The sequence below is a fragment of the Dromaius novaehollandiae genome, chromosome 29 (assembly GCF_036370855.1).
Source record: "Dromaius novaehollandiae isolate bDroNov1 chromosome 29, bDroNov1.hap1, whole genome shotgun sequence".
Taxonomy (NCBI): domain Eukaryota; kingdom Metazoa; phylum Chordata; class Aves; order Casuariiformes; family Dromaiidae; genus Dromaius; species Dromaius novaehollandiae.
The window spans coordinates 761,171-774,843 of record NC_088126.1 but is presented as its reverse complement, the minus strand read 5'-3'; the positions used below and the strand labels follow the sequence as shown (position 1 = coordinate 774,843).

Genomic DNA, 13,673 nt, shown 5'->3' with positions numbered 1-13,673 from the left:
CACTGCAGTTTCAGCTGCAGAGTGCTGGAGCAGCTGGTGTCAATACGCGTCCCCATGGGACACCCCAGCGCACACAGCTGTGCAGACCTCTGCAAAGAGAGGCAGTCTGTGTCCGATAGCGTAGAAGGAGCGATGTCGGGGTTTGCCACCCCTCCGTGTCCCGCAGAGCTAGCTCTGGGGCTAGAGGGGAGCACTCCAAGCAGACGTTGGTCTCTCCAGGGGAGCCCTCGCTAGCACTTGCTCTTGTGGAGCCTGCAGAGTTGCCTCCCTGAAATCATTTCCCCTGCAGTTGGCCTTTTTCATAAGGTTATTCTTTGCCCTCCTGCCTGCTGTTGAGAGCCTATAATAACTGCTCTGCGAGGTGGCTATTATCTCTAGCAGCTGCCAGTCCGCGTGCTCTCAGGTTTGCGTGGCTCTGTAGCCACTGAGCTAAGTCAGCCTTGCCAAGCTGCTGCGGCCAAGGCCAGAGCCCAGCAGCACTGAGGGAGGGGGCAGAAACTGCAGCAGCAGGAGAGCAGAGGGTGGCTGCTGGGCGCAGGACCTGGCCTTCCCTTCGGGCAGCTCCAGTGCGCTGGGAGCTTTTAACAAGCAAGGTGTTTTTGTGGCTCCCTTTCCCTGATGTGCAGTTCGCTCCACCCTGTCTCCGAGCTCCGCGGGAGCTGGCATCTGCTCTTCCTGCTCTGAAGCGTCCCTCCTCCAGCTGTCCCCCAGGTGCGACCCTCTGGCTGTGCGGCATAACAAGAAGCTCCAAATGGCGAGAGAGCAAAGCACACCTCGTGCGTGCAGTGTCCCCGGCGCCTGCCTGTGCGTCAGAGCTGGCTGCCCTGTAAATCCTTCAGGTCTTGTCAAGCAGCAGCAAAGCTTCTGTGCTCAGGTCATAAATTCCTCCTCTTCCAGCTGTCTGGGATTGAGAGCAGCTTTTGCAACCTCCCCTTCTCCTTTCCACTCTCCCTTCCCTATGTACACGTGCACACGCACAGTTTTGCTTTTGTCTGATCTTCCTCTTCGCAGCTGGGTGCCTTCAATCCAGGGGAGAGATTGGAGTTAAACGCAGGTAGAGCCCAGAGTCCGTGCTGTTTGTGCTGGCCCTGTCCTCTAGTGCCCAGGCTGAGCGGTCTGCCTGAAGCCCTTGTCCGCAGTGGGGCAAGGGGATTCAGTGTAGCAGAGACAAGTCTAAGATCATCTTCGTGCCCCCTCACGAATGGGTGAGAGAAGGGGAACGTGCCCAGCTGGTTACAGCCAGTGACCTGGAGTCTGGACTTTCTCATTTCTCCCCTGTCTCTGCCTTGCTGCGTAACCTCCCTCCACTCCTCTGGGCTCTCCTGCCTGGCGTCCGTCGTGTCCTCGTTAGTGATCAGTGACAAAATTTACTGTGGGTAGGAGATGCTTCAGGGGACCTTTACCAGACAGAATCTTGATCCTTTTCCAAGTTCTTTAGCCTTGGGGCAAGGGAGCTTAATGCTCCAAACTACAGGCAAAGAAACCAAATTGCTGAGGACGTTGGTGAATTCCTGCCCGGATCCTGTTCGGTGCTGTGTCCCCCGTGGGTCTGGTGGGGCTGTGCGAGCGCAGACCTCTGGCTGTCCGTCTCTCCCTAGGTGTCCTGCAGCTCCTCCAGTCAAGGACTTCTCGCAAATTCCTGGCCTGTCGCCTCACTCCGGACATGGAAACCAAGCTCCTCTTCATGACCTCACGGGTAACTGCCTCGCGCTCGCCTGGGGTCCGGCATCCCCACGGGGGGAAGAGGGCGCTCGTCTCGGACCGGTCCGTGGTGCCCCGTCCCGTTCCCACGACGGCCCTCGGCGTGGCGAGGGGCGCAGAGCGCTCACGCCCGCCGCTGCTGTCGTTCAGCTGGTGAAGTTTTCTGTGGAGCTCTGCGAGGGAAAAGGCTGTCAGCGGCCAAAGACCCCAGTCTGGGGCAAGAGCAGTCCAGCGGGCAGAGGGCAGCAAGTTTTACTTGCACAAATATTCGCTGCTTCTGGCATCTAACGGCAACAGGAGGGAGAAAGGCTGCCCAGCAGCAGCTGATGTAGATGGGCCCGAGACAGCCCTGGCATTCATTAAAGGCACAAAATGGCTTTGCAGGGGAACGTTGCTCCTGGTTGGCTGGTTTCCAAGGCAAGTGCTTTTTCTGAATGGCTGCGACGTGGTGGGTTATCAGAGCTCCAACAACAGCAGCAGTATTCAAGAGAGGCCAGGAACTGCACAGTAACAGCACCAGGGTTAACTGTTATCTGTGTTCAAACGCCAGGCAGAGCTCGCCCCCCCCTCGCTCCGTCTCCGTCCCAGCCGCCTGGCGAAGCGGGTTGCAGGGGCTGTGCTGTGCGTGCACCACGTGGGCGCAGTGCATGCGGGCGGGTGGTCCCGTCTGCCCTGCTGGAGACAGGCCCTCCGTGAGAACAGCGCACAATGGCCTTTCTGGTTCCTCGGTCTCTCTGAAGATGCTGCCAACAAGGGGCTGATGGAGAGCAGGGCATGAGCCAGAGACTGATGAGAAGAGGCAACTTGAGGATGGCAGACGCTGGTTCTAACAGCCTTTCCAGACCTTCCCCCTGTGAAATCAGATGCTGCTGAGCCTTGAGCGGAACCTGTGTCTTTCTTTTCCTTCAGGTCCGGTTTGGCCAGCAGAAGCGGTACCAGGACTGGTTTCAGCGACAGTATCTGTCCACCCCCGACAGCCAGTCGCTGCGCTGTGACCTCATACGCTACATCTGTGGTGTGGTGCACCCCTCCAACGAGGTGCTCAGCTCCGACATCCTCCCGCGCTGGGCCATCATTGGGTGGCTGCTCACCACCTGCACGGTGAGTCGTGGCAGGCAGAGGTACCCTCAGCCGCTTGGGCTGCCTGACGGCTCGGGAAGCAACCCTGTAATTAGTGCCTTGTTCCAGCAAGCAAATAGCCGTTAATCTGTAGTTCCCAAACTCGGGCCAAGTCTGAGAGAGTCACGTAGCTGCCTGGGAGCTGTTCCCTTGCAGGGAAGTGGGTAACCTGCTGGTGCTGAAAGCTGCCAGGGAGCCTGGGGTTAGGTATTCGTTGGCTGGGCTGAAGGAGAGAATTGCAGAGCCGTGGTTAGGACATCGGTCTTTGTTCTGTGCTCTGAATTTTAGTCCTGGCTCTGCTGCACATTGGATCCTTTGGGATCTGCTTTTCCAGCATAAACCTCACTTTCGCACTTCCAAGTACTGTCCTGCCCTTTATTTTTGCTCTATGTTTGTGGCCTGTGTACAAGTCTTGGGCCTGTCCTGTCCAAGTGGGGTGCAAGAGCACATGCAGGGAGAGGCTTCGTTACAGCCTTGCTCTCACATCCAGTCTCCTCCCAGCCAGTCATTCCTTATCCTACCCGGTACTGCAGTCCGCAGCAGTTATCAAAGAGAACAGAGCAGAAGCTGGAGAGGAAATGACTGCTCATGTGTCCATGAAAGCATAACAGATAATGGCAAGTGATATGCAGGGTCTGATTACACCCAGGTCAGAGCTGCAGTCAGGTCCTGCTTAGCAGGGCGCATGGCTTGTATCTCCCAGGCTTAGGGCTGCCTTGGCCTCTGCTGCTCTACATATTGCCCTGCCCTAGAATTTCCCTCCCTGTCTCAAAATTCACCCCTGCTCAGCAGCAGCAGCAGGTACCTGTGAGACCGGTTGTCAGCTCTGCTCTGCCCTGGTGATAGGAAGAGCATCACGTGTGTCCATCCGTTCTCTCCTCCGCCACAGCTGCCAGCTGGGCTTTCTCTGTCCCATAAAAAGGCAGTATCAGGATCCAGTATGTTGGGCATGCAGAAGGGAGCAGTGCTCAGCTCTATACTCAACAGCCAATTTAAATTAATATTTTTTTCTTTTCTAGTCCAACGTTGCTGCTTCAAATGCCAAACTTGCCCTATTCTATGACTGGCTCTTCTTCAACCCCGAGAAGGACAGCATCATGAATATAGGTATTCCACGGGGAGCCTTTTCCTGAATAGGCAGGAGTCAAAAGAAAGGGTTAAAGGCTTCCAGAGCTGGGAATCCCATAGTGGGATCTGATGGGAAGCCAAACAGATTGTCTCCCAACTCTTCCTGGGGTTTGCAAGCTGGCAGGAGAGCTGTTTTGATGGAGCCACTTTTAACTGTGGCTTTCAACACTGAGGTAGCAGCAAGCATCTGTGAGGTTGTCCCCAGAGCATGCCCTTCCTACGGACAGGCAGGGCTGTGTGCTCCCATCCCAGGGCTTGGGGCACGTCAAAAAGGACTGATATAGCTGGGGTCGTTGCTAGTAGCTCCTACCTGCAGGGAGCCTGATTCTGAGGGAGCTGGACAAGGGCAGGGTGTGTAGGAGCCAAAGGGGGTTCTTCCCGATGCTCCAGAGGCAGAAGGTTGGGTCTGTGGGAGCAGAGGGGGTGCAGGAGGTGCAAGTGTTCCTGGGGCATTTAGCATGGTGCTCCTTGCTCTCTCTCTTCCAGAACCTGCCATTCTTGTGATGCATCACTCCATGAAGCCTCACCCTGCCATCACCGCCACACTGCTGGATTTCATGTGTCGGGTGGGTTACCCCTTGCTCTCCAGGGAATTCCCTGCATTGCCAAACTGATTGCATGATTAGGGTGGAGGGATGAAGGCTGTGAAAGCAACTACCGGGGTCCACACGGTCCCTCTGCCACCGGCGGGACTGAGAGACCCCTCAACAATGTCAGGAGAGGACACTGCAGAGGGAAACAGCCAAGCAGGCCATCTTCCAGGAGGTGCTGCCTTAGGGCCTGCAGCCGGAGCCTTCAGCCGTGCTCTCTGAGCGCTCTCACTGCTCCTCACTGGTGCTCTAGCGCGTTGGTGAGGGTCAGTGTCTTTCCCTCTATGCCAAAACAGAAGCTGGTAGCAGTCATCCAGCCGCATAGTTTGCTCCCTGCAGGCTGCCTCTTGTTCCGTGCTAGCTGGTCAGGAAGGGCAGGCACCGATGATGCATGCTCAGGCAAGACAGATGTCTTTACTCACCAGAGACTTTTAGGGCAAAGGCAAGTTGCTGCTCCATCCCACAGCAAGGGAGTATGTGAATCCCTAGAGACAGTGATATTTGAGCAGAAGAGTAGTGTCACCTCACTGCCCATTCTTTAGAGCAAGAAAAATGTTTTTCACCCTTGTTTTTTTCCGCATTCCTCAGTGCATCATCTGGTCTGTTCTGCCCAGAGCCTCTTGATTGCAAAATAGCCTGCAGAATAGCTCACTATCTCCTGGCAGCCTGAGACAGCCCTTTTAACCTCCCTTTGCCTATGCTAAATTGAGGAGGGATTTTCCCCTCACTGCCTTGCGAAGAGCGTAGTCAGGCACACTGCTGCAGACGCTCATCTAAACTCTTTGCCTCTTAAACCCAGGCAGCAAAGGTTTTGATGATCCTGCATGGTACCTTGATAAATCCAGGGCCATTTCTAGAGCTCTGAGCATTGGGCCCATGTGTCATTCATTAATGGGAATGCCACTGTGGGAATGTGTATGAGACTTCCTGGCTCTGCAAATAAATCCTTCCAGAATGATGAGTATTAGTAGGAAAAGGGCTTCTGAATTGTTCCCTTTAGTACCTAATGAAATGCTTGGCCTTCATCCAATTTCATCCCCTGAGGGTAAACAGAATCCCATTGCAACAGTCCGTGCTTGGGGACGGGTCAGACCCATCTCCCTTGCAAAGGAAGGCCCTCCCTGGGCAGAGATCGTGGGGAGCAGAGTTGGTTGTACCCCTCAGTCCCCAGAGCGGTGGTGCCAAGAGCGCCGATTCCAGTAATTTGGTCCCAGGGAGCGCTGATGGAGTTCCTGGAAGCGGGGTCTTTTCACGGCATGAGCTTTGGAAGAGCTGTGAGTTGCATTACTTTCCTCCCTCACATGCAGCACGCTCTCTGTGCTCCCGTCCCAGGGCTGTCTGAGTCCAAAAGCAGCTGCTGGCTTCTTCTGGCAGAGGAACTGAGTGTAAGGTTCATGGGATGACCCAGATTCCAGGGAGGAGCTGTCTCAGTCCCTCCAAAAGCAAAGGGCTGTGTGTGGACAGAGCTGAAGGGTGGGAAGCTGAAGGGATTTTTTTTAAGGTGCCCATCTCTTATCCCCCCCACATCCCCTTTGAGACACAGCGGGGCAAGGTGCCGGAGGGGTCTGCTTCCGTTTCCAGGGTCCTCTTAAATAGCAACACAACTGTGCAAGAAGCCCCAGCAGCTCCTGCAGCAGTCGCTGCTGTTTGGAACGTGGCCCTGGCAAGACCCTGGGCCTGTCACAGCTCCCTAGTAGCGTCGTCTCGTTTTTCTAGTCCCTGGGAAACGTGCGGGCTAGCTCTGGGGAGCGAGGAAGCCAGAGGCATGGGCTGTCCTCCTTCTGTCAGCACCTCCCCAAGATGCTGCACTCGGAGAGCCCTCCTGCTGCCCTTCTTAGTCAAGCACAGCTGGGATGTGGTGCTCAAGTCAAGGGTGACCCAAGACTAGCAGACTGATGGCCTTAGCTAGCCCTGCCTATGTCCGAGAGTACTACTGGCTGACACAGGTCCAAAGGTAGGCAGAAAGGTTCAGTAATGTGGCACTAACTTGATCTTCCCCTCTTTTTCAGATTATTCCCAACTTCTACCCCCCACTGGAGGCTCATGTCCGGCAAGGCGTGTTCAATTCTCTCACCCACATTGTGGAGAAGCGAGTCCTTGCGTAAGACAGCCCTAAATTTTACTGCATTACACAACTGCTGTGCACCAGGCTTCCTGGGAACCAGTCTCACCAGCCTAGGAAAAATGAACTCCAGGCTCTGGAAGAGCTGTGGAGGTTCATTATGTTCATTATTTATGCACATAAATATGTTCATATTTAAGACACAGCTGTGTTTATGGTCCTGAGGCTTGTCCTGAGAGCTGTTTCTTGAACCAAGAGGAAGGGTGGGATAAATAACCTACAGCCACTCCACATAAATAGGAATGTCCCCAAACCTTTCTGGTCACCAAGCCGTGAGCTGAACAGAGCAACCCTTTTCATGGTGCTTCGGCCCTGCAGACAATTCCTACGTCAGCAAAGTTCCCCTCTCCTGGTGAGGCCTCTTTTCCTCTTCCCATGAGCCTTTTGGTGCTACAGGTCTCAGTGGTGACAAAGTGAGGGAACCCCAACTGATCTGCAGGAAGGGAGGTGGGAGCTCACAGCTTGCAGTCCATAATGCAAAGCAAAGTCCTTGCTTAACTGAAGAAATTTCCTTGCTGTGTGCTGGGGAAAACCTCTGCTGGGCCCCAAACTGAGTCTTTTTTCTGGCTCGTTGCATAATGGGAAGCGTTTGCGGCTTGCCCTCCTTGGCACTGGGAGGGCAGGGTTGGGGCAAGAGGTTCTGTGGAGCCAGCACGTCTTTTAGGCTGGTAGGGAGAAGCCAGATGAATGGGGCTGTAGAAATGGGAGGGTGGCCCTTGGGGGACTGCCAGGGTTGGAGAAGGGGAGGGCTTGTAAGGACTGTGCACTAGCCAGAGGGTCTCGTAGGTCTTGCTTTGGGTTTCCAGCTCTATAGGGAAGCAGGAGCTGCTGCTGAGGAGCAGAGCTGGTTGGTCCAAGCAGGGCAATGCATCCCAGCTGTTTCTCCTCCCTTTCCCCCTCACAACAGACATCTGGCCCCTCTCTTCGACAACCCCAAGTTGGACAAAGAGCTCCGTGCCATGCTGAGGGAGAAATTCCCGGAGTTCTGCAGTTCGCCCTCACCCCCCATCGAAGGTAGGGAGTGGGGCAGGCGGCAGAGGGACGCTGCGACAGGTACTGCTTTCGCAAAGACGGGCTCTCCCTGGCTCTTCCACAGCATTAGCTGCTGTTCAGAGGGTCTGGCTGGGACTCCAGCAGGGGAGAGGAGAGCTCTTCCTTGTGAGAGTGCTACGCTCAAGGGATTAAACAAAACGGGGCTCAGTAGGGTGCCTGTCTGTGCCAGGGAGCATATACACTTGCAGTAAGTTGTCCGTATTTATCCGGTAACCACAGTGTTGGACCTCTACAGAATCACAAGCACTGGGACTGGAAGGTCTTGGCATCCAGCTTTAGGCACTTGATAGGGAATAGTTTGGTTTCCAAAGGTCCTGAGCACCAGCAGGGAAAAACAGTGCCTCCCGCAGGGGGTCTGCCCCCTCCCCTGTGGCAGTGCCACGAGATCTTTTGTCTCCGCATCCCTGACTGGGTCCTGGTGCCCACGCTTTCTGCTGCTTTGGTGCAGTGAATAGCAGCTGCCCAAAGAGCCGGGCTGGGCTGCCAGCACTTGGGTCTGCGGGGAGCAAGGCATCAGCTGGTGCCTTGCTGTCCCCATGTGCCTTCTCATGTTCTGCTGGTGGGAAAGCACAAACTCTGCAGCATGTGCTGGATTCCTCCCTGCCTGCTCCAGTGTTTTCCTGCCTCCTTTTGAGGCACGGGCTCTGTCCAGCATCACTAGAACGAGCAGAAGTGCAGGACCAGAGGATGTTCTGCAATCCCCTGTGCAAGCAGAGAGAGTTCACTGGATGCTAAAAATTCTGGATGCTTGAATTTATGGGTGGTTGTGATCTCCCTTCACCTCAGCCCAGCAGTACACTAAAGATGCAAACTACCTAGTTCTCTCTGTGCTCCACAGGGGCTACTTACCCTTTCTTCTCTGTAGACTAATTGATTAACATAATGAGATTAAACAAAGAGTTAGCATTTCTAACCTGTATTTAACCAGGAAGTGCTGCTGCTTTGTCAGCTTTGCCGAAGGACCATGCCTGTCTATTTCTCTCGTTGCATCAGCTGGTCTGGCAGAAGGCACCCATCTCCCCGACAAACCTTGCTTCTTCAAGCCTCTCTGCCTGGCGGAGCGGACAAAGCTGACGCTCTGCGCAAGGACTCAGGCTGGCGTGGGTGAGGGAGGAAGCAGGAAGGATGATGGGCAACTCAGACCTTTGCTGCTGCCCCGCCAAACGTTGCACCAAATGGGGATGGTTAAATGGAGTCACTGAAAGTGCCATTCCCCAGCATGGTTTTCCAGAGTCCCTCAATTGCCAAGACTCTCTTCCCCTTTGCAGAGCACTTTATCTCCTCACTGGAGCCTGATTATCGGTAGATTTAACTTGTAGGCAGAGCCTGTCCTGCCCCAAGGCTGTGCCAGGAGCCATCGTAACCTCACTCCTGCTCTTACTCCTTCTCCTTTGCATTTGTTCTTGCAGTCAAAATTGAGGAGCCTGTTTCCATGGAAATGGACAATCACATGTCTGACAAGGATGACAGTTGCTATGACAATGCAGAAGCTGCATTTAGTGACGATGAAGAGGACTTGAACAGCAAAGGTGAGAGTTGCAGTTAGCTGGGCATTAATACTCTCCAGTACTTCTATCTTGGTGCAGTGTGAATAGCTGCCCTTTGCCTCTGTGCAAGCCATTGTTTCACTCCTGGCTCACAGGCTCCTTCCTTTCCGTGATGAAGGATCCCCAGAGAGCCAGCTGGAAGCACAGTTCTCTTAAAGCCCCTTTCCCAGGAATTACTGCAGTGTGGGCAGACCCTGTCCTTGAGACCCCAGCTTCTTTATGCGAGAGAAGGGACTCACTCAAATGCTCTGCTGTTCCCCAGGCCTCTGACCCCAATAGCCAGACTGTGGAGCTGCTACAGTGACCTGTGCTCAACGGGAAAGGCCTCCTGGGCCTTGTCTCCTTGGATGGTTGTTCCCTAGAGCTTCGTAGCTTTGAACGTGGCACTTTCTCCACTCTTGGGTCTTCGCTAGCTGTCTGGCTAATCTCAGAGCCCTGATGCGCTGTGCGGTTGGGAATCCCTGTGGCAGATGCTGGGCTGGATGGTTTGTTTGGGAACAGGGTGTCTCTGTTCTGAGGCAGCTGCTAATGAGGCTCAGGCCTCTAATTGCTAAGGCACGTGGTTTTCATTATGCGCCCAGGAGGCCTCCATGAGTCCACATCTAAGCCATCGGGCTGACAAGACTGCTGCACCAGGCCGGAGTCCCCCTGCTAGCTCTGTGGAGCTAGAGGCATCTCAAGCTGTTCCTGGCCGTGGTGGAAGGGCTCTTGTGGGCTCTCTGCCATGCTAGAGGGGTTAACCCTATGGTGGGGAGAGGCCAGGAGCCCAGGGTGGGGTAGAAGAGTGTGACACTGTGTACTGTAGCACTGTCTTCAGTAGTCCCATCGGTGCCCTGCCGGCTGCTCTGCTCACTTGGGGCTCCCAAAAGGGGCACAGGCTCAAAAACCACATGCAGAGGAGGAGAGGACCCTTGTAAAGGGGACCAACCATCTTGTCTGATCCTGTAGTCACAGCTCCCTTGCTGGCGCTTCTGCATTGGCTCTGGTGCTTCTGACTTCCACATTTTTTGTGACCTGGAAAGAGTCTGAAGGACAGGGGTGCAGAAAAGCAGCTGGAGTATCTCAGTCCTGGAGTCCTGAACTTTTGTCTGCCTCTGGTGTAGAGGGACTTGTGAGCTAGCTATGCTGAGCATCTTGAAGGACAGGCAAAGCATCAGTTTTTGGCAACTGGACTGAACTGGAACCACAGCTCTGGACACCACCCGCGTTTGGATCTAGGCCTGCCTTCCAGGTCATTGTGACCTGAACACGTCTGCAAATGGTGAAGGCAAGATCTGAGACTGGATCCTGCAGCAGGGGCATGCTGCTTGCCTGAGGTGGTGGCTGCCCAGCAGCCCCACATGACTCCTGCTGCTAGGACAGAGATTGCCTGCGATACTTCTTAGATGTAGCTGCTTGGGAAAATAGTGGAAAACTATTCCACTCTTGCTTTCCTTGTTGCAGGGAAGAAGAGGGAGTTCAGGTTTCATCCGATCAAAGAAACCATTGTGGAGGAGCCTGTTGATATCACACCATTCCTGGACCAACTGGATGAGTCACTGAAGGATAAAGTCCTGCAGCTGCAGAAGGGAAGGTTGGTATTGTTTGGTAATGTTACATTTCATGTTGGTCTCTTCAGGGCAGCCACACACAAAACCTTTCAGTACTGTCAGGCAATGCTGCTTGCTCCAAGAGTCCTTCTCAAAGATAATGGGATCTGTGGTCTGTCTGTCTTTAACATGGACAGCCTCTGTGGGAGTCCTTTGGGCTACTGCTTCTTGGGTGTTTCAGTACCTCTCTGCATGGGGCATGTTCCTCAGGAATGGAGATGTGCCTGTTCCTGGTGTCTGCAGATTCTCTCTCTGGACTTCCCCATCTCCACTCTTGATTTTACGATGACCTTGGAGTTAACTCTGTCTAAAACAGGTTAAAAAGCTCTTGCTTTTCAGGCCTTGGCATAGTAGGCTGATTTAATTTATGCCTTTATGGCTTTAAGTGCATTTAATCTTATGCTTTTAGTCATTTAATTTGTTTGTCTTGCTGCAGACTGCCTCGGGCACTTCTGTAAGTAGGTGCTGCAGCAGTGCAGTCTGTTCTTCCAGGGCTGGGTCTCTGCAGTGTGTGCTTAAGGGCCTTGTCTTCCTCTAGGCATGGCACCAGTGCAAAGCGGGGCTTCCCTCGCTCTCAGGTCCTGGGGGCTCCCAAGCACAGCCAGCTCAGCACAAAGCCCCCTTGTCCCTGCTCTCTGTATCTTCCTTTGTAACTTGGATTTCCTCTTGTTTTTGTGCTCCAGCGATACGGAAGCTCAGTGTGAGGTCATGCAGGAAATCGTGGATCAAGTCCTGGAGGTAACTGCACAGACCCGGGAGCAGCGCTACTGTGTAACCACGAAACCAGAGCGGCTGGAGTGGTGTGGGCCAGCCAGCTCTGAGCCTGCGCAGCTCTTCTCAGAGATGTGACAAGGCTGTGATTAAACTAAGGCACAGAAGGCTGAGGAAACTCAAAACATGAAGGAGTTCAAAATGGCACTAGACAGCTCCATCTGTGGTTGTTAAACACAGATGTTAATGTCGCCTCCAGCTCAGGACAGCCCCAAATTGCTAATTGCCAGAAGAGTTTAGCAGGGGAAGATCACTTGCCCGTCACCTAAGCATCCCCAGTAGTTGCTGCCAGAGGCAGGATACAGGGAGGGTGCTCTCATGCTCTGACCCAGCATGGCTGCTATAATGCCTGCAGAGCTCCTGGGGGCTCTCTGCGTGTGCTCTGCAGCCAAGACTTTCCCTTGCTTTTGGCACAGAGCCTTGTGCTCAGGAGAGGCTGCAGCAAACCCTGCCCAGCAGAGGAGTTGTCAATGTTCTCCAGCAGCTAAGCGTTGGAAGGGAGGCAGCTTCCCCGCCCTCTAATCGGCTCCCTTTAGAGTCAAGTGGCCTCTTAACATGTGAGGGCTGCTTCTCTCCTCCAGGCGAACACTGGGAAGGGCTGGTAGGGGTGTAAATCCTCATTGCCAAGTGCTCTTGGTCTCTGCTGTCCCTCATGCAGAGGGAGACCTGAGCTCAGTGAATTACTAGCTATTAGAGAGGTGCATCACAGTGCTTGTGAAGCGGTTCAGAGCCGTGCTCGTCTTGCTGGTGACCAGCTCTGGCAGCTCCTGTTACTGCAGTGTAGCAGCAGAACGGCTCCTATGCAGCTCGGGCCACATTCCCAGCAGGTGTGACTCCATGCTGGGTTCCTTCCACCCAGACCTGTGCTGAGCAGGCAGGGTTTTAGCTCGTGCTTTCTCTTCTCATTCCTTACTTTCTCTCCACCAGGAGGACTTTGACTCAGAGCAGTTATCAGTGCTCGCATCCTGCCTTCAAGAGCTATTTAAGGCTCACTTCCGTGGTGAGGTTTTGCCAGAAGAAATCACAGAGGAGTAAGGATTTATTTTTCTCTGTCTCATCCTTTCACAATGGGACTTGGGCTTTTCACATTTAAGATTTCCACCATTTTCAGAAAGTTGCACTGAAAGCACCAGCTTCCCTTAAGGTTCCAGGGTTCACGAGCGGTCAGCATGGATTTGGTCAATACTTGTCATTTCCAGTGCGCAAAACGGATCCTATTCCTCTTTCCCACAAGTGCAGATAGAAACTGCTGCCACAGGTCCAGACATCTAAGCTCAGTTTAGCTGATGCTTTTAAGGCTCCTGGCTGTCTGACCAGGGCACACAGGATGCTAAATACTCCATCTGTCCCTGCTGTACTGACACAAACCAGCGCCATACAGTCTTCCTCCTGGGTTTTGTTGGAACAAGGTTCAGTGTCAGAGCTCCTGGGTTCTGTTAGCAGGACCTTTTCTCTCTCTCCATTAGTTAAGGCTAATCCTTAAGGGCCCCAAGGACTGCAGCAGACAACACGCAGGGCTTTTTCATTGCCATTTGTTGGCCCAAAGCAGAAGGCAGGTACACACAGCACTGACCATTGCATTTCTCCTTCAGGTCTCTGGAGGAGTCAGTGGGGAAGCCACTCTACCTAATATTTAGGTATGTCTGTTCTGATATTTTTGAAAAGTCTAGGGCTTTTTCTTTTTCCTGACCACCATCATGAGTGAACCTTGTGGGTCTAATTCTGCCATCCGCCTGCTTGCCACAGTGCTCCCCAAGATCCCAAGCCAGAAGAGTTTATTGCCTCATTCTGCCTACATTGTGTTTTGTTTAGCAGAAACACTTCAAACACAGGAAAGTCACAGCTTATCTGGTTGTTTATGGAAGCTTGGGATCCCTGGGGCCTTTCCTGTGTAGCCAAAGTTTGCTGCGGGTTCCTGACCCCATCCTGCTTGTTGCTGCATGTCCCATCGCACTCAGCAGCAGACCCTGTGTCCAGTTAGGAGAGTGGATCACCAGGACCACCTGGTACCTGGAGCCAGGTTTCCCTGAGAGCTGCTGGTCCTTGGCGTTAG

General features: G+C 53.7%; 1 protein-coding gene across 1 annotated transcript in view; it reads left to right on the top strand.

Moving 5' to 3' along the window:
• The window catches only part of INTS3 (integrator complex subunit 3), a 47,435-nt gene that overhangs the window by 21,105 nt on the left and 12,657 nt on the right, over nucleotides 1-13,673 (top strand). Inside the window, exons 9-19 of the mRNA XM_026118393.2 lie at nucleotides 1,599-1,696; nucleotides 2,611-2,802; nucleotides 3,840-3,927; nucleotides 4,435-4,514; nucleotides 6,548-6,639; nucleotides 7,568-7,674; nucleotides 9,123-9,242; nucleotides 10,704-10,833; nucleotides 11,533-11,587; nucleotides 12,548-12,651; nucleotides 13,213-13,257. Of these exons, the coding sequence (XP_025974178.1) occupies nucleotides 1,599-1,696; nucleotides 2,611-2,802; nucleotides 3,840-3,927; nucleotides 4,435-4,514; nucleotides 6,548-6,639; nucleotides 7,568-7,674; nucleotides 9,123-9,242; nucleotides 10,704-10,833; nucleotides 11,533-11,587; nucleotides 12,548-12,651; nucleotides 13,213-13,257 (1,111 nt within the window). The remainder of the gene's footprint in view (nucleotides 1-1,598; nucleotides 1,697-2,610; nucleotides 2,803-3,839; nucleotides 3,928-4,434; nucleotides 4,515-6,547; nucleotides 6,640-7,567; nucleotides 7,675-9,122; nucleotides 9,243-10,703; nucleotides 10,834-11,532; nucleotides 11,588-12,547; nucleotides 12,652-13,212; nucleotides 13,258-13,673) is intronic.